The sequence below is a fragment of the Tripterygium wilfordii genome, chromosome 9, assembly GCF_013401445.1.
Source record: "Tripterygium wilfordii isolate XIE 37 chromosome 9, ASM1340144v1, whole genome shotgun sequence".
NCBI classification, from domain to species: Eukaryota; Viridiplantae; Streptophyta; class Magnoliopsida; order Celastrales; family Celastraceae; genus Tripterygium; species Tripterygium wilfordii.
Genome location: NC_052240.1, coordinates 11,086,823 through 11,107,499, shown reverse-complemented (window position 1 = coordinate 11,107,499; position 20,677 = coordinate 11,086,823). Strand labels below are relative to the sequence as shown.

General features: G+C 37.0%; 4 protein-coding genes across 10 annotated transcripts; 3 read left to right on the top strand and 1 right to left on the bottom strand.

Moving 5' to 3' along the window:
• Positions 1-7,023: 7,023 nt before the first annotated feature.
• LOC120006544 (WAT1-related protein At4g30420-like) lies at positions 7,024-9,586 on the top strand. 4 transcript variants are annotated; one of them, XM_038856605.1, is made up of 7 exons: positions 7,024-7,255; positions 7,339-7,407; positions 7,521-7,637; positions 7,710-7,938; positions 8,021-8,179; positions 8,259-8,410; positions 9,321-9,507. In XM_038856605.1, the coding sequence occupies exons 1-7, from the start codon at positions 7,074-7,076 to the stop codon at positions 9,385-9,387; spliced, it is 975 nt and encodes a 324-aa protein (XP_038712533.1). In that variant the 5' UTR covers positions 7,024-7,073; the 3' UTR covers positions 9,388-9,507. The 4 variants fall into 4 exon arrangements, with proteins under 4 accessions (XP_038712533.1, XP_038712531.1, XP_038712530.1 ...); XM_038856603.1 differs by lacking the exon at positions 9,321-9,507 and adding an exon at positions 8,884-9,311 and having other exon boundaries at positions 7,342-7,407; XM_038856602.1 differs by lacking the exon at positions 9,321-9,507 and adding an exon at positions 8,884-9,311.
• Positions 9,417-11,878, top strand: LOC120006028 (WAT1-related protein At4g30420-like). Its single transcript, XM_038855907.1, has 8 exons — positions 9,417-9,444; positions 10,177-10,416; positions 10,497-10,565; positions 10,659-10,775; positions 10,848-11,076; positions 11,159-11,317; positions 11,419-11,570; positions 11,659-11,878. Exons 2-8 carry the CDS (start codon positions 10,235-10,237, stop codon positions 11,876-11,878), a joined length of 1,128 nt encoding a protein of 375 aa, XP_038711835.1. The 5' UTR covers positions 9,417-9,444; positions 10,177-10,234.
• A 1,557-nt stretch (positions 11,879-13,435) lies between these two features.
• On the top strand, positions 13,436-14,358 carry LOC120004957 (tetraspanin-15-like). Its single transcript, XM_038854342.1, has 2 exons — positions 13,436-13,937; positions 14,052-14,358. Exons 1-2 carry the CDS (start codon positions 13,449-13,451, stop codon positions 14,352-14,354), a joined length of 792 nt encoding a protein of 263 aa, XP_038710270.1. The 5' UTR covers positions 13,436-13,448; the 3' UTR covers positions 14,355-14,358.
• A 313-nt stretch (positions 14,359-14,671) lies between these two features.
• On the bottom strand, positions 14,672-20,609 carry LOC120006086 (protein FLX-like 4). 4 transcript variants are annotated; one of them, XM_038855962.1, is made up of 4 exons: positions 20,472-20,609; positions 16,064-16,684; positions 15,428-15,572; positions 14,672-15,335 (listed from the first exon to the last, which is right to left on the bottom strand). In XM_038855962.1, exons 2-4 carry the CDS (start codon positions 16,600-16,602, stop codon positions 15,129-15,131), a joined length of 891 nt encoding a protein of 296 aa, XP_038711890.1. In that variant the 5' UTR covers positions 16,603-16,684; positions 20,472-20,609; the 3' UTR covers positions 14,672-15,128. The 4 variants fall into 4 exon arrangements, with proteins under 4 accessions (XP_038711890.1, XP_038711888.1, XP_038711891.1 ...); XM_038855960.1 differs by having other exon boundaries at positions 14,672-15,343; positions 15,433-15,572; XM_038855963.1 differs by having other exon boundaries at positions 14,672-15,325; positions 15,433-15,572.
• Between the last annotated feature and the right edge of the window lie 68 nt (positions 20,610-20,677).

Sequence of the window (20,677 nt, the reverse complement as noted above, 5' to 3'; positions counted from 1 at the left end):
AACCGTTAACAGTTGTAATTAAGAGGAGCGGCCCAAGCGCGGCAACTGCCGCCCTTCCCTTCTTATCTTCTCCTCGATCACCCATTCACTTTGTGCTTAATGTGACTTAAATTGTGACATCTTTTTCGTACACACACACACACATATATATATATATATACGTGCTCAGCTGTGGGAGCTAAGGTAGAACTCGTGTTTCTAACAAGTGTGGCTCAAACCAATGGACCCCATTGGTTAGTTCACTTTTCATAATTGCTCAAAAAGTGGAATTCATAAAGTTCCGCACCTAAGCAATATTAATTATACATATATATAGTTTTTTCTGCTACGTGTACCAAGTTTGTGGACTAAATTTATAATCATTGGTTTTGCTCAACAGTTGCAACTCAAGGGCAAGTTTTAACCAGAAACCCAGAACGGGTAACCTAACTTCTAACGCGACATCTCCCTTCCATAGCCCATCTTCTTCCGTCATTCCCAAATCAATCGACAAATCGAAATACCCACTCCTTATTCTTCGATTGTTAATCCCCCAATCGACACAACCGGAACTCGTGAACCATAGATTCAGCGATGGCGATGACCAATGCAAGCTAGCGAGGTCTTGGAGCGATATCGTCGGATAAGATGATTGTAGTTTGTCTGATTTATTGCGATTATGCAAAAGTGAACAGCAATAACCCCACTGCTACAAACAAAAAATGAGTGTTCATAACTTCGTCTATATGAGAGCAATGCTCTATATATATAGAGGAATTCTCACATAAAGGTCTAATGTAAGGGTGTAAAATAAGGGTATATGTTGACATCATTGATTTGAAACATGTGAGACCCAAAGCAATGGATCCCACTTATCATCTCATTCAACTAACCCTTATTTTACACACTTACATTAAACCCTTATGTGAGAATTCATATATATATATATATAATATGTCATGGATGATTGCACTTCCAGCATCCCTTGTCACAAATTATGCTGAAGTGTCCTTTAAGTGTTTAGATCTTTATAACTTGAATAGTTTTAATTTCAAAAAAGTTATGGTTTCTAAAGTTAATGGATTTCCTTGATTTTGGTCACAAGTTTCTAATTACTTTCAGCTCAGCACCTCTTACTTTAATCTTCAACAGAAATTGACATGGTTTGTATTCATGTGTTGTGTGTGGAAGGGAGTGGATGCAACAAACTTGGACAGGCTATAACCGCTTCCAGCCAAATACCTCATAAGAGAGATGTGGACATAGGACTACTATAATTTTTTATAATTCTTTTTTTTTTGGTATCATGAGTAAATTTTGGATATTTGCATCGTTTTATTTTTGTAGAGTGTTGGTATACATCAAAAATCGAAATCGAATCCCTCGACAAGAAGGATCCATTCATCCCTAATTAACCCGGCCACCCAAAATATATAAATCGTAAGAGACCCTAATCAAATGATGTCGCTCACTAAATATGTTAATAAATTATGATATTATAACACATTATGAAGTGATTATGTTGTTTTCTAACCATTTCTATTTCATTAATAATTCCATTGCATTATCATTATGTTTTCATGTCCCACTTCCCAAAAGTAAACTTATAGAAACATTAACTATAAATTTTCAAATAGAAACAACCCATGTGTGTGGTATCTCACAGAGGTCTCGAGTTCGAGTCTCCTCATCCTCTTTCCCTATAATAAATAATAAAAAAAATCCCAATTGGTTTTGATTGCTAAACATTTAATAAAACCACCAATTTCCAGCATAAGATAGAAAGGTACACGACCAAAAAGAGGTCGTGAGCTATATAGGGAAAGTCCTTTACCACAATCAACTTGTTTGGATTTGGGGGCTCCGCAATTTCTTAGAGTCTACAATTCCTATCCAATGGTGAAGAAAAAGTCATACAAATTTTAAAAATGATAAAACAAAAATGTGATGTGATGTGACACATCTCTCAAGTCATTGGATTTCAATTGTAGACTGTACAATTTGAAATTAATTGCGGAGCCCCCTAATCCAACTTGTTTAAGAATGTTCGATTCATCACTTATCTATAAAAAGGAAATTAATTCGAGGATGAACTTGGCATCAACTTGATTTGTGGTGGCCGGCGTTGCTGAATATTTATGAACAGGGTCAATTCCTTTTGTGTGGTCAATTTTTATTTGGTTTTTATAGAGTATACATTTGCAATAGGAAATGTCTCACATCGCATTGAGAGTATTAAGTGGTGTGGCTTATAATATGGACTCAATACATCAACACTTGAGAAGATTTTTAAAAGGACAAAATCATGTGGACCTTAGTCTGAGAACGAACAAAGGATGATCGTACAAAGGCTTATTGGTGCACTTTTTTTTTTTTTTAACATATACATAATACTCAAATTGATATTATAAATAATCTCTCAAACCTTATTGTATTTAATTTAGACAAATGATGTTAATCTGTTTTTTTTTTTTTTTCAAAAGTATTTTATTTCTGATATGAAACACTGTTTACTTTTGATTTTTTCCTACACATTCTATATATTTGAAAAATTCTACCTTAACCAACACCACAAATGAACTTCTTTGTCAATGGTTTCTTGAGACAGTAAAACTCCACACATGTTAGGGTTTAATTGGGAGTTATGGGGTCTTTCATGTGACCCGAAGTTTACCAATCAGTTCTCCAGTGACAATTAGGTAAATTACACTTTACCAACCTAACTTTTCATACAACATATATGATACGAGAAAGAGAGATGATGATGGTTGCACATTATGGACATCAGAGACGGATCTAAAAATTATTCCACTGGGTATACACTATTCTTGCCACTACATTAACAGCTCAAGTATGTGAACATTAGACTACTAGTTGGCACTATATGGACCTTAAATGTTCATAATTAAATTTGTACAGTCCCAACTCTCAAACACATCGATTGGTACATTTATCAAACAATAATAGACTAATGAAGGAGAGAATTTTCGAGGAATCGATTTGGTAGCTAGATGTCTATTTTTTTTATGAGGTATAAATAGATACATGATCATGACATTGTAATAAAGATTAGAAACATATATCATGTATAGTTAATTATTTAGTGTTCTATCTTCTTAATTTTTGTTTCTTCCTAGGATAATTGAGTGATACTTGTGCTTGCACGTACTACAAAGGGAGATAGATAGATACAAATCAAGACTATATGTAATGTTGATCCATTCATCAATGCTTCATGCTTGGATGACGTTAAAAGATCAAACGATTTTGCAAACATGACACCAGTACTCCACTTAATTCTCCAAACATGAGGTTAACTCTTTTTTTTTCCATTTATTTCTCATATTATTATCTTCCAAATTATTCGGAACCCTTAACTCCCAACTTCCACCAACACCCATGCTAAGTGTACCATATGCATGTTATTATCTCTAAAAGAGTTCCTAAGGTTTAATAGTTAGGTACTTAAACTTAAAAAAGGGTAATCATATATATAGCACCCTAATTATAAGGGTGTTGCTTCATTCTTCTCGATGTTGATTCCAGCACCCTAATTAATATTTTTATTTTTGTTTCTAGGTATCGTTACTATCAAAAAAAATTCCAAGCGGGGGTGGCCACCCACCTTTGGCAAAGGGTGGTTCTACCCCTGACCCTTGGCTATATATATAGCTCATGGGTTTGTCAACCACAAAAACATGAAATGATAGAATTGAAAATTTCTAGCCTCTCTCAAGCATTCATTCTCTTTCTTTACACTTCTCTCTAAAGGCATCATGAAATTTTGGTGCTCCGTACAAGCATCAAATTTTCGATTCTTGTTCTTCCAAGTTTTTAAAGTTTCACTTTTGATAGAACAAGCACAAGTGAAAAAAAGATTTGTATCCTAGAGGAAATTAGTCGGTAGCTCGATGTACTGTCAAATTGGTGAGGGCTAATTTACCTTAAAGAGAGCGCATCATAACGTGTCTCGAATCTTCATCTCAACTAAATTCATTTTCTACCGATACTATCCTCAATTTCTGCAATAGAATATGAAGGCACTACAATACAATACTGGCCATGGAGATACTAACGGAGAGTCACTACGTCGTTGCACCATCAAAATCAACCCTTCGAATTCACCACCAGTGGAGGAGGAGGACGCTCTAGATGATGACAATGATTGTGATAACAATGGCGAGATGGACAATCAATTGTTGTACGACATTGACGCCATCATTGAGGTCGGGGACGTTGACTTTCAATTGGTTGATGCCGACGAAGAAGAAAATGAAGACTTGAACTTGGATTCCACTAATTTTGGAGTAGATGAATTGTATGTCTCAATCTTCGATGAATTGATTACTATTAGAAATATGGACCTTGGGAAAGCCCATGTTAATGGGCCTACCCTTAGACTTCTGCACAAGTGATGGGTGGCCCATCTCACTCAAAAGTTTAAGCTCATGAGTTGGGTATATCCAACTTGTTTATAAACTACTCTCACACAACCTTTTTTTTTTTTCCGATGTGGGACTTAGTTTGAATGTGTGCTCACTTTCCCTCACACGCAAGTCCCTAAATACCATCTCATCCCATCCCATCCCACTTGTCACGTTCTCTTAGTGTGCTCAAGAGTGGGAGGCTTCAAATTTCTTTTTTTTCTTACCACACATGTGGGCCTCTCTTTGGGCCTTACATCTTCCCGCAAAACCTTCCTTTGATGCTATGTTAGAAATATGGACTTTGGGGAAGCCTATGTTTATGGGCCTACACTTGAGCTTGTGCATAAGTGGATGGGTAGTCCATCTTTCCTAAAAACTTAAGCTCATGAGTAGAGTGGGCCTATCCAACTTGCTTAATTATAAGCCACTCTCACACAGTCTTTATTTTATGGACGTGGGATTTGGTTTGGCTGTGTGTACTCCAACAATTACCTGGAAGAGGATATCTATCTCCAATGTAAAGGGAGTGATGCAAGCGCACAGTAGATATAGGTGAACATGAAAAATCAACGGCCTTCTACAAACTCGCAGCTGTCTCACGAGGCCCTGGTTTGATGAATGGAGGTCATGTTCAGTAAGAAGGCCGCCCATCCTCTTCGCTGTTTCCGTTTGGGTATATATGGTTCCAGCAGTAATTACAAAAGGAAAACAAAGACTAGGAAAAATTGCAAAGATTGTTTTGGTTTTCTTTTGGATTCACTGTAGGGCGACCATCCATTAGAACATGTTCTTTGAGGGAAACTACTTGGCTTCATCATAAATAACAAGGGAAATTTGCAATCTAATCCCTGGAATCACCTTTCTGTAATGGCATCCATTGCAGGGTATTTATTACTTGACGTAAATAGTGCTTGATATAGTTACATCAAAGCTAATGAGCAGATTAGAAATAAATTGATATTAAAAGCTTAAGAGGTATAGCCCAAATATGGGGGGAATGGAATAGGGGTGGCAAATAATCGTTTCTAGGTTGGTTTCGGGTCAGACGACATCATGTATTTACGAAGTATTTACGAAATATTTACTTGTTTGGACCCTAATCCGGATTAGATTTCGGACGTATTTAATTGACCAAACCCAGATGGGTTTAAATCCGGACAATAACATAATCCGAGTTAGGGTCCGGATAAGTAAAGTGGATAAGATTTTTGTGTTTGGACCTGGACATGATTTTAAATAGGATAAAAAAATTTGTTTGGACCCAGATTTCAGACATATAACCTATATCCAAACTTGTTTTAATTCAGATCGGACAAATTTAGTCATCCAAACAGAGTTTTTTCACCCTTGGAATGGAATGAGGACCGTAGTATGTGTTAGTGGGGCTGCTTCAATGGCATGGTTGAGAGGTCCAAAGCTACCGAATTCGAATTGGTCTAATACTAGCATAACCTCCACTACGATTCAATAATATTTAACATGTAAATTCAAATCAATTGGCTAATGATATAAAATAAAATAAAAGTTTTGGATTGTGACTACACAGTGGAAAACATTAAGTAATTATAAACCAACGTTTAAGTTGAAGAATTCACCAGGGAAAAAAAAAGGAGAAAATTCTCTAAATTTTATTAAATGGAGTTATTAAGAAATGCTTCTATGGAGGCTAAATCCCTGTTTATAGAGGGAAAAATCCTATTTGCAACATAAAAAAGATTCCTATCTTATGAATAGATCGGGCATGTACGACTTTGTTCCTTTTAAGTAAAACTCGTTGAGCAAGCCCAACAATCGCGAGTCAAAGCCTAACTCATTAGACTTAGGAAAAAAATTTGTTGTTAGTAAAGGATGAATTTGACTTTATAAACTATTTAGTTGGCTTACTCAATCGATATGAGATTCTAATTGAATTAAAATTACTAAATTATTATCTCTTGGTCAGAACCTAACCAGGGAACTCTCAACTAGCTTTATTGACATAATTAAGCTTTTGCCAGTAAGGGAGGAAGACAAAGTATGTCAGCAAAGCAGCTTGGGACCCACACAAAGAAATTGATGGTTTCACACGACCATTGGTTATCTTCATATATTATTAACACATATTTGGAACGTGTTTGGATGACAATTTTGATAGTAACATTAATTTTGATAACCTAAATATTGTTAAAAAATGATTGTAGATATGATGTCTGAAATGTGGTTGTATTTATGTTGCTAGAATTTATACGGTTGAAATTATTGTGACAAATTAGATGTAGAAATATTATCAAGGAACTTTCACACTTAAAGTAAGGTTAAAAATGAAAATCTCATACAATTTTCCACAAAATTATCCCAAAATTATTGAATTTTGAACGATTACAAAACAACCATTTTTGGTGTTCAAATTGTCTAAGAGTTTGGACCATAAATTACTGTTTGATGCACGACCAGCATTAAGGGTTTAGGAATATCTAGTCATGCTTCCACTTCAAACCTTCGTCACCTTCTACGTATATGATTTGCCTAAATTACAGAATTATGTAAAATATATGTGTGTCCACTTCCACTTCCACTTGCCTATATATATATATATACTGCTTGTATATAACTATATTACATGTATCTGGGAGGGTGTTACAACAGCATTTCAAGAGTTTTAGTCTCATAATCTCGGCAAGGAAAAAAATGGGTGGGTTATTAGGTGATTATAAGTATGCATTGGCCATGTTCGGGTTACAGTTCGCTTCTGCAGGTCTTACTCTTCTCAGCAGGGCTGCATTTGTTCGGGGAACAAGTCCAAGGGTCTTTATAGTCTACAGACAAGCCATTGCAACATTGTTCGTTGCACCTATTGCATACTTTACCCGGTGAATACATCGATTTCGACTCCTCCCTCTATCTCTATGTTTTTCGATCTCTCATCTGCGTGTACTTCGTGCATTGTTGACAGCAGAAAATCCAGTGGAAGTTCTATCGGATTAAGGAGCTTCGCTCTGATATTTTTGCTCTCACTTATTGGGTATATATATATATATATATTTTCATCTCAGTCGATTGATTCATCAATGGCAGATGAAAAAAAAGATCGCTTCAATTAACTAAGAAGACATCTTTTTCTAATGCTTGACACAGTGTGACGATCAACCAGAACATCTTCTTTGAGGGTCTTTTCTTATCCTCATCGTCGATGGCAAGTGCAATGACGAATCTAGTCCCTGCAATCACTTTTGTAATGGCATCCATAGCAGGGTAATCAATGCACATTCGTGGAAGTTATTGAATTCTAATTATATGCATATCCATAATATGTTTATTGAACAGATTAGAAAAGGTCAATATTCGAAGCTCAAGAAGTATTGCCAAAATAGTAGGGACAGTGATCTGTGTTGGTGGAGCTGTATCAATGGCAATGTTGAAGGGTCCAAAGCTATTGAACTCAGAACTCCCACAGGCGAATTCCGCTTTCGGCTCTGGAGGTAAGAATTGGTTGCTGGGATGTCTATGTCTCTTTGGAAGCACTTGTTGCTGGTCACTTTGGCTAATTTTGCAGGTATCTTAATAAAGAATAATTTGTCTCCTCTAGTCACGAATCTTGGTTACCTCAGTAATGTTAATTCAAAACTCCTAAACAGGTTCCACTTTCGATTAGCTATCCTGACCCAGTATCTCTATCAGCATGGATGTGTTTCCTAGCAACAATACAGTCAGCTGTGCTTCCATTCTTCTTGGAGAAAAACGCGGATGCATGGATTCTCCATTCAAAACTTGAACTAATTAGTGTTTTCTTTGCTGTATGTTGTCTTTCACTTTCTCCTACTAACTCATTTAATTTTATAGTTTCGGTACATTAATTAAGAGTGTGTTGAATAGGGAGTTCTGGGATCCGGCTTGTCCTTCTTTGTTCAAGCCTGGGTTGTATCACAAAAGGGTCCACTCTTCTCTGCAATGTTCAATCCTCTGAGCACAGTCATAGTGACCATATTAGCTACTGCATTTCTGCATGAGGAAATCTATACTGGAAGGTAACATACCTTTAGAGTGTGTTTGGATTGAGGGATTTGGGGGAAGAGAAGGGAAGGAATAATATATTTCTCTCTCATGTTTGGATAGATAAAAAAAAAAAGGAAAGAAAATTATTTTAATTTACTAATTTATCCTTACTTTTATGTTAGAAGTGTCATATATAAGGGTAAAATAAAATTTTAACTTATAAATAACTTAACTAGTCATCCATTCCCTCCAAATGACTCCATTTTGGGGAGGAAGAATTTTGAAAAAAATTTAATGAAATATTCCCTCCAATTCCCTTCAAATCCCTCCCCTTAATTTTTTTATAAACTATCCAAACAAGATAATTGGAAGGAAAGTTCATTTCCATTCTCTTCTCTTCCCCCCAAATCCTTCAATCCAAACACACTCTTAAGTTTCTGTCACAACAATCAGTAAATAGATAATCATTTAATCAAAGCAATATTGTTTTCTGGTTCCATTTCAGCTTGATAGGTGCACTTGGTGTGGTCATTGGTCTATATGTGGTGCTGTGGGGCAAAGCTAAAGAGCATGTAAAGATCGAAGAAGACGCAGATCCTAATTTACCAACTGTAAACATCTTGACAGACGAATCGTGAGGGAAAATAGGAACTAAGACTGATTTGGAGTGAGGGCAGATCTAGGGTACACTAGGCTGTAGTCCCCAAAAATGTTTTAGAATATATATATACACACTTATATAATTATACATAAATATCCACAATTATAAACAGGTCTATATCTAAATATATATACTTAATTCCTTCATGAGTTGTCTCCAGGGAAAACATGAATAAACCAACTGACAAGGAGAAGGACAGTGTCGAGTCTCTCTCGCCTTTCTTCCTCCTCCCCAGATGTAGATCTACTCTCATATTTTTGTTCTGTGTTGTTATGATCCAGGTTTTCTTCACTCAAAATTTGGATATCATTCATATGTCGACGTTTCTTGATCATCAGTTATTTCTGACGTGTTCCGGCGACACATATTTGGTGTACAATAACGTAGATCCTATATCTATTGGAGGTCGGTCTCTGTTGATGAAAGGGAAGCCAAGAATCTTGATTCAGAACCATTGTTTTTGTTACTATTTTTGTGCCATTAGGTTTAACGTTTGCTCTCATGTAATGCAATACTGAGATTTCAACCCTTTTCAAAAAGTTATATAGGAAAATTTCTATTCGCAATATAAAAGGATTCCTATTCTAAATAAAAAGAAATTAAAAAATTCTATTTAAAAATAAAAGAGATCATAGATTCCAATTAAAATATAAAATAAAAAAAAAAACCTAATTGAATTAAAATTATTAAATAGTTGTCCCTTGGACCAGGGAAGTCTCAACTAGCTACATGAAAATAATTAAGCTTGTGCCAGTAAGGGAGGAAGACAAAGTAGGTCAGCAACGCAGCTTGGGACCCACGCAAAGAGATTGAAGGTTTCACATGATCATTGGTTCTCTTCACATAGCTATGGCAGATCACAGTTTGATCTTGTAAGAACTATTTAATATATAAAAACACGTCACAGTTCAATCATGCATGCACTCACAACTCTGTTTCTCCTATGAATATCTACTCATGCTTCCACTTCAAACCTTTGTCACCTTTTACATATATGATTTGCCTAAATTACAGAATATGTAAATATATGTGTTTCCACTTCCACTTGCATATATATATATATATATAAATACATATAATATGTATGTATGTATACGTATGTGCTTGTATATAACTATGTTACATGTATCTAGGAAGGTATTACAGCAGCATTTCAAGAGTTTAAGTTAAGTCTCATCATCTTGGAAAGCAAAACATGGGTGGATTCTTGGGTGATTACAAGTATGCATTGGCCATGTTTGGGTTGCAGTTCTCTTATGCAGCTCTTGCTATTGTCAGCAGGGCTGCATTCGTTCAGGGAACAAGTCCAAGGGTCTTTGTAGTCTACAGACAAGCCATTGCAACATTGTTCGTTGGACCTATTGCATATTTTACCAGGTGAATACATGGATTTCGACTCCTCCCTCTTAGCTTTTTCGATCTCTCTCATTTGCCTGTACTTTGTGAATTGTTGACAGGAGAAAATCAAGTGGAAGTTCTATCGGATTAAGGAGCTTCTCTTTGATATTTTTGGTCTCACTTATTGGGTATATTCATCTCAGTCTATTGATTCATCAATGGCAGGAGGGAAAAAAATAAATTCACTAAAACAACGTCTTTTTTTATAATGCTTGACACAGAGTGACGATCAATCAGAACATATACTTTGAGGGTCTTTTCTTAGCCTCATCGCCGATGGCAAGTGCAATGGGGAATCTAGTCCCTGCAATCACTTTTGTAATGGCATCCATAGCAGGGTAATCAATGCACATTCATGGAAGCTATTGAATTCTAATTATATGCATATCCATAATATATTTATTGAACAGATTAGAAAAGGTCAATATTCGAAGCTCAAGAAGTATTGCCAAAATAGTAGGGACAGTGTTCTGTGTTGGTGGAGCTGTATCAATGGCAATGTTGAAGGGTCCAAAGCTACTGAACTCAGAATTCCCACAGGCGAATTCCATTTTCAGCTCCGGAGGTGAGAATTGGTTGCTGGGATGTCTACTTCTCTTTGGAAGCTCTTGTTGCTGGTCACTTTGGCTAATTTTGCAGGTATCTCAATAAAGAATAACTTGTCTCCTCTAGTCGTGAATCTTGATTACTTCAGTAATGTTAATTCAAAACTCCTAAACAGGTTCCACTTTCGATTAGCTATCCTGATCCATTATCACTATCAGCATGGATATGTTTCCTAGCAACAATACAGTCGGCTGTGCTTACATTCTTCTTGGAGCAAAACGCGGATGCATGGATTCTGCATTCAAAACTTGAACTAATTAGTGTTTTCTTTGCTGTACGTTGTCTTTCACTTTCTCCTACTAACTCGTTTGATTATATGTAGTTTCAGTATATTGAATATGCGCTTGTCGTATTAATTAAGAGTGTGTTGAATAGGGAGCTCTGGGATCCGGCTTGTCCTTCTTTGTTCAAGCCTGGGTTGTATCACAAAAGGGTCCACTCTTCTCTGCAATGTTCAATCCTCTGTGCACAGTCATAGTGACCATATTAGCTACTGCATTTGTACATGAGGATATCTATACTGGAAGGTAACATAACCTTAAGTTTCTGTTCACAACAATCAGAAGATAGATAATCATTTAACCAAAACAGTATTGTTTTCTGGTTCCATTTCAGCATGATAGGTGCACTTGGTGTGGTCATTGGTTTATATATGGTGCTGTGGGGAAAAGCTAAAGAGCACGTAAAGATCGAAGAAGACACAGATCCTAATTTACCAACTGTAAACATCTTGATAGACGAATCGTCGGGGAAAACAGGAACTAAGACTGATTTGGAGGAACCACTTTTGTCTGATAATTCGAAAGATGTTGACGAAATAAGCATACGAGAATAATGGATTCAATATTGTCATTCCTAAATATATGCATTGGTTACCTATCAACCTTACATTCATAAAGATATGTAAGGTTGATAGGTATATGTACTCAGCTCATTTTGCAGTCTCTTATGAAAAATTAACCAAGAACAAGACAAGCTGATGTTTTGTTATTTATGTTTATAGAACTTTACAATTAGTTCCTCTTGTGTTCAGTAAGCCTTCACTGTGTTGATTAGTTTCTTCTACTCAGTGGAAGTATTCAATTATAAATATTGTGGACCATTCAATCAGAACCTAAATATTAAAAAGTATTGTTTACAGAATTAGTTAGCTGGTCTCCTACAACAATGTCTTCTAATCTTGTCTTTACCAGAGAACCCTGATTCGCTAGTTTAAAATGTTCAGAGCCTTCACATGCTGCCAAATTCAAGCTTTAACAAAGACTAGAAAACAAGCATTAAGTAATGCAAAGATATAAATTTATCAATAATCTGTCAGCACCAACGCATTGAAGCACAAATGATAGAACTTTAGCGAGGAAGGTATATGATCAGCCAGCTTGGCTTTGTTGATTTCTGTAGCCTAAATTAGTAGAAACAATTCAATGGAGCCCATTGCATGCGAGTGCCGCGTCACAATTGACATTACTGAAGAAGATTTCTCTTAACTTCTGTCTATTTTGTTGTACTGACAAGTAATATTTTACAATTTCAAATTCAGAACCTTATGTTCAGATAGTCATGTCACTTGTCTGCTATAAATCCTCCATATGCATGCATGCATGAATATAAGCCCCAACCATACCAAAAAAAAATATAAGCCCAAAATGGCAAAATATGGGGATATTAGATGTTTCCAAGCTTGAACTTGCCATGATTGGATTACAGTTTGGGTATGCAGGGGTTGCACTCTCCACTGCAGCTGCTCTTTTACGAGGAATGAGCCCCAGAGTGCTTGAAGCCTACAGGCAGTTCATTTCATATCAAATTTAGTCATGGCACCTCTAGCATTCTTTTCATGGACTAATTCCTCTAGGCCTACATTGGGATTAAGGAGCTTTGCTTTAATTTTTGCTGCTTCCCTTATTGGATATGCACATTTTCGCTAATGTGAGTTATTTGTTTTGTTAATTAATTGTGCCAGCCTTGTTGAGAATTTGTGTAATGAATGTTCATTTGCAGCGTAACGGCCGATCAGAAAGCCTGTTTTAGTAGAAATTAAGTAATCTCAATAAAAGGGTCTGTCTTTCAGGTGGGATTTGTTAATTAGAATCTTTTAACTTATGAAAAGACCAAATCAATTTGGTTTGTTGAGAAGATGAGAATATTGTGCCAATCTATCTCCTGGTATATCTCTACCATGAACAAAACTAATTGACTGATTAGTAAATTAATTATTGACTAATTAGTAATTAAACACGTGACTTGATTAAAATTAAATTGATCTACTAAATATCTTCATACATACTTCGATTCCTCTGTTTTTGTTAACACTGACTTGGGTTGTGATAAATATGGCAGATAATGCTAATTCAGAAACAACAGTGACAGTGACAACTACTGAAGAATCAGCTCCGAAGACAAAGATGGCGGAAGGCAAACCAATTCAACCAAAAACCATTTCAGGCTTAATCTCGATTTTCTCTTTTGTTCTTTCTCTTCCAATTCTTGCTTCAGTGGTTTGGCTATGGTACATGAAGGATTATGACTGTGAAAACCTATTGAGGCTACCAAGATTGCAGGTTGGGATCTGCATTGGCATGATTGCGCTCTTCGTAATCAGCAATGTCGCCGTGTTCTTGAGATCTCGAGTACCGATTGTGGGGTTCCTCCTAGTTTTGGTGCCATTGATTGTGATGCTTACAATGGGGCTTGCACTTGTGGGTGCATATAACATGGAAAGTCGAAAAATATTTGCTTCTCCAAGGTGGTTTAAATCGAAGGTCCATGATGATAGGAACTGGCAAAACATTAAGTCTTGTATTTATGATTCAAATGTATGCAATGATTTGGTTTCCAGATCATTGACGCTCAAATCATACGATTTCAGCACAAAGAAACTATCATCCTTAGAGGTATGTTACGTACCTAATTGGCTAATTCATTCATGTTCTTAGATGAAAATATGCACTATGAGATGGCTAACAGTTTTTTTTCTTTTTTTTTCTTTTTCTTTGCTGGTTGTGAAGTCTGGATGTTGTAGACCTCCAGTCTTATGTGCAATGGAGTATGTGAATGCTACATATTGGAGAAAGCAAGATCAAGATTCGAGCAACAAAACGTATACGTTGTTCAACGGGGACTGTGATTCATGGGAAAATGATTCCAACTTATTATGTTATGACTGTCAAAGTTGCAGAAATGGTTTTCTGAGAACAATGGAAAGCAAATGGTGGAAACTAGGAGTTTTCCTTATAGTGATGTCGATATTGCTCACTGCATCTCATTTGTTGCTGTTTCTTGCTGCAATGTGGGAGCGGATCCAACAATAGAAGCTCGAGAACAACAATATTTTCCTTCAATGCCAGCAAGTTTAAATCCTATCTAAAAGCAGATGTTGGGATTTCTACTTCCTTTTGTTTCTTGTTTGCTAGTACTTCTTCCTTCTTTTTCCAGGTCATTAGTTTGTTTGAAAGGAATTTCTGGATAATAACATGCTTCAAAAATCGTCAAGATCTCTTTTTGAAATACCATTTAGGTTCTAACAAACAAGTCCAGTCCCGCTGTTCAATTTTGAGTGCAGATCTAAAACAATACAAAATTCTGAACAAATCTAAATTATATTCCATTTCTCAGAGCATGAACCAGCTGATCAATAGTTAAAAATCGCTGTGTATTTATTATTCCAAAATCGAAGAGAACCAAAAGTTTTCAGCTTCCACTTAAATTACAAGGATATACAGAAACTTTAAATCAATCACCCTTGAGAGGCATAAAAACAGGACTGAAGACTGTAATTCGCATAAAATAGGAGTCGGAGCAGGTCCCAAAACCTTACGTCTTAAGATCTTCTGGTCAAGGTCTCTAATATTATATTTCGGTATGACAATCTGCATATCCTCAATGCTGTGGTAGGAAAAAGCTTATTAACTGCCAGCAGAAACTTTAAACAACGCAAGTTGCTCTTTCAAATAATAGTTCAATAATATCTTCCCATGCTCATATCCCAGCAAGTGATGGATCTCATTTAGCCCTCCCCAGGAAGCAGCACCAGTGCACCACCGCCACCAACACCTGGGACAGCAGCATTACCCATTTACCCATGATCACCTCTTAGACAGTGATGGATTATAAGGCCCTCTCCAGACAGCTGCATTACCAATCCCACCAGTAGCAGCCGGACCATTGCTGTTTCCATATGGAATCATTGCCTCTCTGACAACAGGTCTGCCATATCCATCAAAATAAGCATCACTGCCTTGTACATAGGGTGGGTATGGAGGATTATGATGCATGTAGCCACCTACAAAAGGGTTACCTGCTACATGATATACAATATACACGTATTGGAATAACCGCACCAGAAAAATATAAAGCAAAACCATCATATATACAGGCAAAAAATGTTACCATGTACTCTATTCTCCGAATTCAAGACCTCAGCACGCAGATTTTCCACTTCTCTTACAATTCCAATTAGATTCTTCTCCATTGCTTTCAGTTGCTCCACCTGCTCCATGTTTGAACCTTTCTCATACTCAAATGTTTCTCTTTTGCACCCATGCAACAAATAAAATGCTAACTATTAAAGGTTGAGTCCAAAATACTTCCTTGATTTGCATTTCAATAGAGTTGAACAATAAATGCTAAAATTTTGATTGGCTATTCAGCTTTAGTTTTTCATTTTTTATCCTGGAATATGCAGAGGCAGGTGAAAGTAGACATATTAGAGTACATCCATCACATTTCCAAATTATAATTGCAACAGATGCTGGTTTCCAAAATAAAATGAAAAGAACAAAAGGAACCCGAATATCTCTAAGAATCAAGGGGAAAAACCCCTAGCTATAAGCAATCAGACCCTTGGGGCCAGGATGCGGGGAGGGGGATTTCAATTAACAATTCCCCAATTACCATACTTCCTACCAGAGCTTAAACATAACAATGGGTACAGTAAATTGTTGGTTTTTATGCAGCTCTTCAAAGTTAAGCAATGAAAAGGTGAAAGTATGACAACTAACACGACCAAAATGTGGCTCACCGTAACCTCTCATGTTCCTGTGTCAAACTGTCTAGCTCAGCATGCAAATCTGGTAGAATCTTTATATCAACTTGAGCCTTCTGCAATTCCTGAGAGACCTGTTGAATTTGTGCAGTCAGCTCCTCCCTGGCATTGACCAAGCTCTGGGCCTCTGCATGTGCCTGTTGCAAGTCCTTCTTTACCTTCTCGCCGGACCTAATATCTGCTTCCATTTTTGCAATCTTATCCAGCAAAAACCTTATCTGAATGTCACTTTCAGTCTGGATGCTTCTAGTGTGCGCCTTGAGCCTTTCTAATTCCTGATGAGCAGCAGCTAGGTCCTCCCTCAAAGCAATTTGTGTAGCTGCCAATCTGTGATTGTCCCGTGCTAATCGTTCCATTTCTGCTGCCTGTGAAGCAATCTTATTTTCTAAAACCTCGGGCGGAGGAAGGGGCTCCAATGGTCGGTGACCTCCAGGAAATGGACGATGCCTCATCATTGCAGGATCTTGGATGGATCGTCTTTCAAAAGATGGTCGAATTCGCCCTCTTGCAGACATATTTTTTAAGAAACCAACCAAACTAAGACAGCATATGGAGGTCTTTGACAATTTGTAGATGGGAGTCTTCCCAAGCAGATATCTGTATTTGAATGCAATGAAAGCTTTGAAATATATATATACTACAACACACACAGAGAGCGAAGGCGTACGCATGCAAAAACACCATGTTGGGGCAAGTTACAATAGAGATTTCCGATATGGAAAATGCTAGAGACCCCCAAAACATGATCCCCAAAAGTTCCCAAATCTATGTGGCATTAAAATAGCCATTGATTAAAGCTAAACATGTAGGACCCACTTCACATCCCAACACTCCACATTAAATGGGGGTCTTTTGAGCGTCACTTTTTGGGGGTCTCAAGCATTATCCTTCCGATATATGCAAGAAAAAAGCCTCATTCTGGATTAGACCAAACTCTTCACTGAGGATCTCTGCTGCTTTGAGTGTAATATCTTCTTAAATATCCATTTTTGTATATTCAAGCATTAGCACCACGACTCTCAATAAGTTAGAAAGAACTACACAGCTTACATTGCCAATTTTGTGCACTCTATAGTCTATATTCTGATAACTCAAAGATTATGTAAAATAATAAACAAATAATCTGCATGATACAAGCCATCAACAACAATGACATAAAAGATTAGCATGAAGCACAGCTTCATCATCTCTCCCATGGTCCCTCGTGTTTCTCTCAATCCACACAAGGGTGGCTACCTAGGAAGCACCGACTCGGATGCAGGGACACGGGAAGTGGGTGCGCGGACGCGGGGATTCGTAAAACCTCAAAGAATCCTGTATTTGAGTGCGGGGGGACTCGGCAAATAAAAAATATTTATATATATTTTTTCTATACATGTAGTAGTTGTGGATTAACCAATAAAAGAATGGACTTAATGAAACAAACAGATATTTACAAGATATAAAGCCCAATAACATAAAAGAATAAAGCCCAAGCCTTCAAGAAGAAGACCCAAGCTCACATTAGGGCCAGAGAAGTCTCTGGAAGAGAAGAAAGCACGAAGGCTTCTTCCTTGAACAAAGGAAGTTGTCGATCTAGAGTAGTCGACCCAGATAAGATCCTCTCCAGAGAAGTCGATGCAGATAAGTCAAACAAGAGAAGTCGAAGGAGCAAGCAGAGAAGGCAAACCAGAGAAATCCAAGTCGAAGCAGAGAAGGCAAACCAGAGGACTCGAAGTTGCAGTAGTCATAGCAGACAAGGATTCGAAGTCGAAGCACAGAAGGCACGACGAGGGCAAACCAGAGAAGACGAAGGCATGACGAGTCGATTCTGAGGTTCGAGTTCGATTTTTAGGTTAGGGCTTCTTTCGTCTGAAACTCTGAATTAAGGGTAACAAACGAGTCAGTCGCGTGTCCCTCCCGCGTCGAAGGAGCGTCGATGCTGGTCCAACTGTGGAGACGCGGTCATTGCGCGTCTGAGCAGTATTTTCGCGAGTCACACGCTCGGGCGAACTTAGTGCGCAGGGGACTCGGACTTGGCAACGATTTTGCCGAGTCAGTGCTTCCTAGGTGGCTACGCTATGACTCATTAAGTTTTAACAAACAAGTCTCAAGACAAATATGACAAACTAAGAATGACTGACTGATCCGATTTAATAAGAACTAAAAATTGACTTATCTCACAACGTGATTAAAGTACAACATCAGCTGATCGTCCCAAACCAGACTTTATTGTACAAAGCAAGCTCTAACGTATAAAAACCATATCTTAGGCTTCTTGAGAAGCTACTGAAAACAAGATCTGATATCAATATCTAAAAAGTAGCTTTATGTAAAAGAAATATCTATGCTACCTACTATGAATAACCAGACAAACAATAAAACTTAGCTCTGGACCAGGTTTCAACCCATAAAGTGATGCTATTGACATAAATCCAGTACACTTTAAGCGTAAACTATCAACAAATGTCAGAATTTCTCCTTTTATTAACATACCTAAAATTTCATAAGTAAACACGAACCAATTCTGCCAAAACAAAGTCTTAACCTTCGTCCTATCTGGTCTAGGATAACTAGTTTCCCTCATTTGCTATCGTAATAATGTACTATTAATAATAGAATTTCCTCTTCTGATTCAATAAAATAGTTTCACTAGCACCCGAGGTATTATGAGACAGAAGAAGAGTCTGCAATATAGTTATAGTATACAATTTGAAGGAAATAGATGAAATGAGCAAATTTTGTGTCTGACAAATTTATTAAAACGCCTAGACGACGTTTTTCTTCCTGGGCTGCAGTAAGTAGATCGAGAGGTCGTTCCGCCCCTTGTCCCCGAAGATGGGTAATATGTTCTCAAAAAATGTTGCTCTAATCTGACCTAGCTGGCGAGAGTCGGGTAAATGTCTCTTGCTTAGGCCAATTCCTCCTTCCACATGCAAATTGCGGATAAGGCGCAAACAGTCGCATTCGATGCTTCTGATGAAATTCTTAAAACATGGCTTACGACTCTCAAATATAGAATACGCTCTGAGGGAGGTTTGTGCAAGTGAAATTGAAGGGACTTGCATCTAAGATGAGAAATCCACTCGCACTTTATACATACCATTATAAGAAAATGTCTTTATCTATTATAGAACTATATAAAATATAAATATCTATAATAATTACCTTCTGAGTAATATAGTAGACGTGCTTAACAAAATTAGATGAGTGAAATCTCAAAGAATCCCATGATTCGGTATATTATTCATCAATTTATCTTTTTTTAATCCTTTTCTTTTATTCGCATAATTGTTTCGCGCTGATGTTTCCAAATTTTCAACCAACCATCTTGTTCCAATAAACACCATCTCTCTTAAGAATATTTTCTTTGACGCTATGATTCTACCTCTAATAACTATTTTTCCTCAAGCGAAACACAATTTGTTTCTTAATATTCCCATCTCAGTTACCAAATACAAATAACGCGACAAGCTATATAATTTAGTTTCGGAAAGGGGGTGAATCCGCAAAACGATACTACCATCATAAGGTAGTATCCATTAATAGCTCATTGTGTACGAATGTAACTTTTTTCTTAAACAGCACCGACAATCATAACCTATTTCCACTTTCTGCTCTTTGCTAACATTTGGAAATTCAATTACTCAAAGCATCTCTCAAAAGCACGTACTTTGAACTTTGAAGCAGCACCACAAAGCAATCCTATTATCATCAAGCAATTCCTGATTTCATGCCAATATTAAAGGCCTCATAGAAAATCTATTCCAGGCTCACCTACCCCACATATCCTACCCTCCTCAAGGGTACTAAAAATGAATCTAATATATTTTTCAATGAGAAATCATAAAGCGCCTACGGCAATCCACCCTTCTTCAAGTTCAAAAGGAAACCCATATCATCCACAACATTTAACCCAGATTTTAAAATGTCCAAACATGCTCTTGTTTGTTATCATCTCAATTAATTTTGCAACTTTATTGCTCCTTCAGCAGTCCAAGTAAGAAACTAAAATCTCAAGAATATTGCCAAATTTTTCAAGAACAACAATTGCCTCGTCTCCATACACAAATTTATGAACTTTCTTTCAAATATCCCACTGTCTTCTAAAGAACTAATGTTTTATTAGATACCCAATCCGTAAGTTTTCCATGATAGTATTTATTGAACTTTCAATACCATAGAAACTGATTCTACATATAATCAACCTTGATATACCTATGATCGTGCTTTGCTCCCGATGAAACTTTAGGGCAAATTAGAGCAAATAAAAAATCATAAGTATAGAGAAAATTAGAGCGAAATCCAAATGTAAAAAAAACACGATTACAACGACAAAAGATGAACCAAAATCAGTATGAGACTCGAATTTAGGATAACAACATAGAAGGTGACGTAGAAGTACCTGGTAACAATAATGCCGGAAGGGTACGCTCGTGGTCTTGAAGAATCGAGAGAATTAGGGATTTCAAACCTTGAACTGTTTGTGAAGTTTTCAATCGACTTCAAGGGCAAGCGGGCTGGGCTGTTTCTTTCTCTAATTTTCCTCGTGGGCTTTAGCCTTTTGGGCTCGTTTAATTCTTTAGTGGGCTTTTAGCATTTTGGGCTTTC

What these genes read in the sequence shown, in the direction of transcription:
- LOC120006544 (XM_038856602.1), top strand. Translation starts at nt 7,074, where the DNA reads ATGGGTGGGTTATTAGGTGATTATAAGTATGCATTGGCCATGTTCGGG. An exon ending in TAATTAGTGTTTTCTTTGCT is followed by an intron (nt 8,180 to 8,258) that starts GTATGTTGTCTT and finishes TGTGTTGAATAG; the next exon opens with GGAGTTCTGGGATCCGGCTT. An exon ending in GAGGAAATCTATACTGGAAG is followed by an intron (nt 8,411 to 8,883) that starts GTAACATACCTT and finishes GTTCCATTTCAG; the next exon opens with CTTGATAGGTGCACTTGGTG.
- LOC120006028 (XM_038855907.1), top strand. Translation starts at nt 10,235, where the DNA reads ATGGGTGGATTCTTGGGTGATTACAAGTATGCATTGGCCATGTTTGGG. An exon ending in GTAATGGCATCCATAGCAGG is followed by an intron (nt 10,776 to 10,847) that starts GTAATCAATGCA and finishes TTTATTGAACAG; the next exon opens with ATTAGAAAAGGTCAATATTC. An exon ending in GAGGATATCTATACTGGAAG is followed by an intron (nt 11,571 to 11,658) that starts GTAACATAACCT and finishes GTTCCATTTCAG; the next exon opens with CATGATAGGTGCACTTGGTG.
- LOC120004957 (XM_038854342.1), top strand. Translation starts at nt 13,449, where the DNA reads ATGGCGGAAGGCAAACCAATTCAACCAAAAACCATTTCAGGCTTAATC. An exon ending in AGAAACTATCATCCTTAGAG is followed by an intron (nt 13,938 to 14,051) that starts GTATGTTACGTA and finishes CTGGTTGTGAAG; the next exon opens with TCTGGATGTTGTAGACCTCC.
- LOC120006086 (XM_038855960.1), bottom strand. Translation starts at nt 16,602, where the DNA reads ATGTCTGCAAGAGGGCGAATTCGACCATCTTTTGAAAGACGATCCATC. An exon ending in CAGGAACATGAGAGGTTACG is followed by an intron (nt 15,573 to 16,063) that starts GTGAGCCACATT and finishes TGGGTGCAAAAG; the next exon opens with AGAAACATTTGAGTATGAGA. An exon ending in TTCGGAGAATAGAGTACATG is followed by an intron (nt 15,344 to 15,432) that starts GTAACATTTTTT and finishes TATATCATGTAG; the next exon opens with CAGGTAACCCTTTTGTAGGT.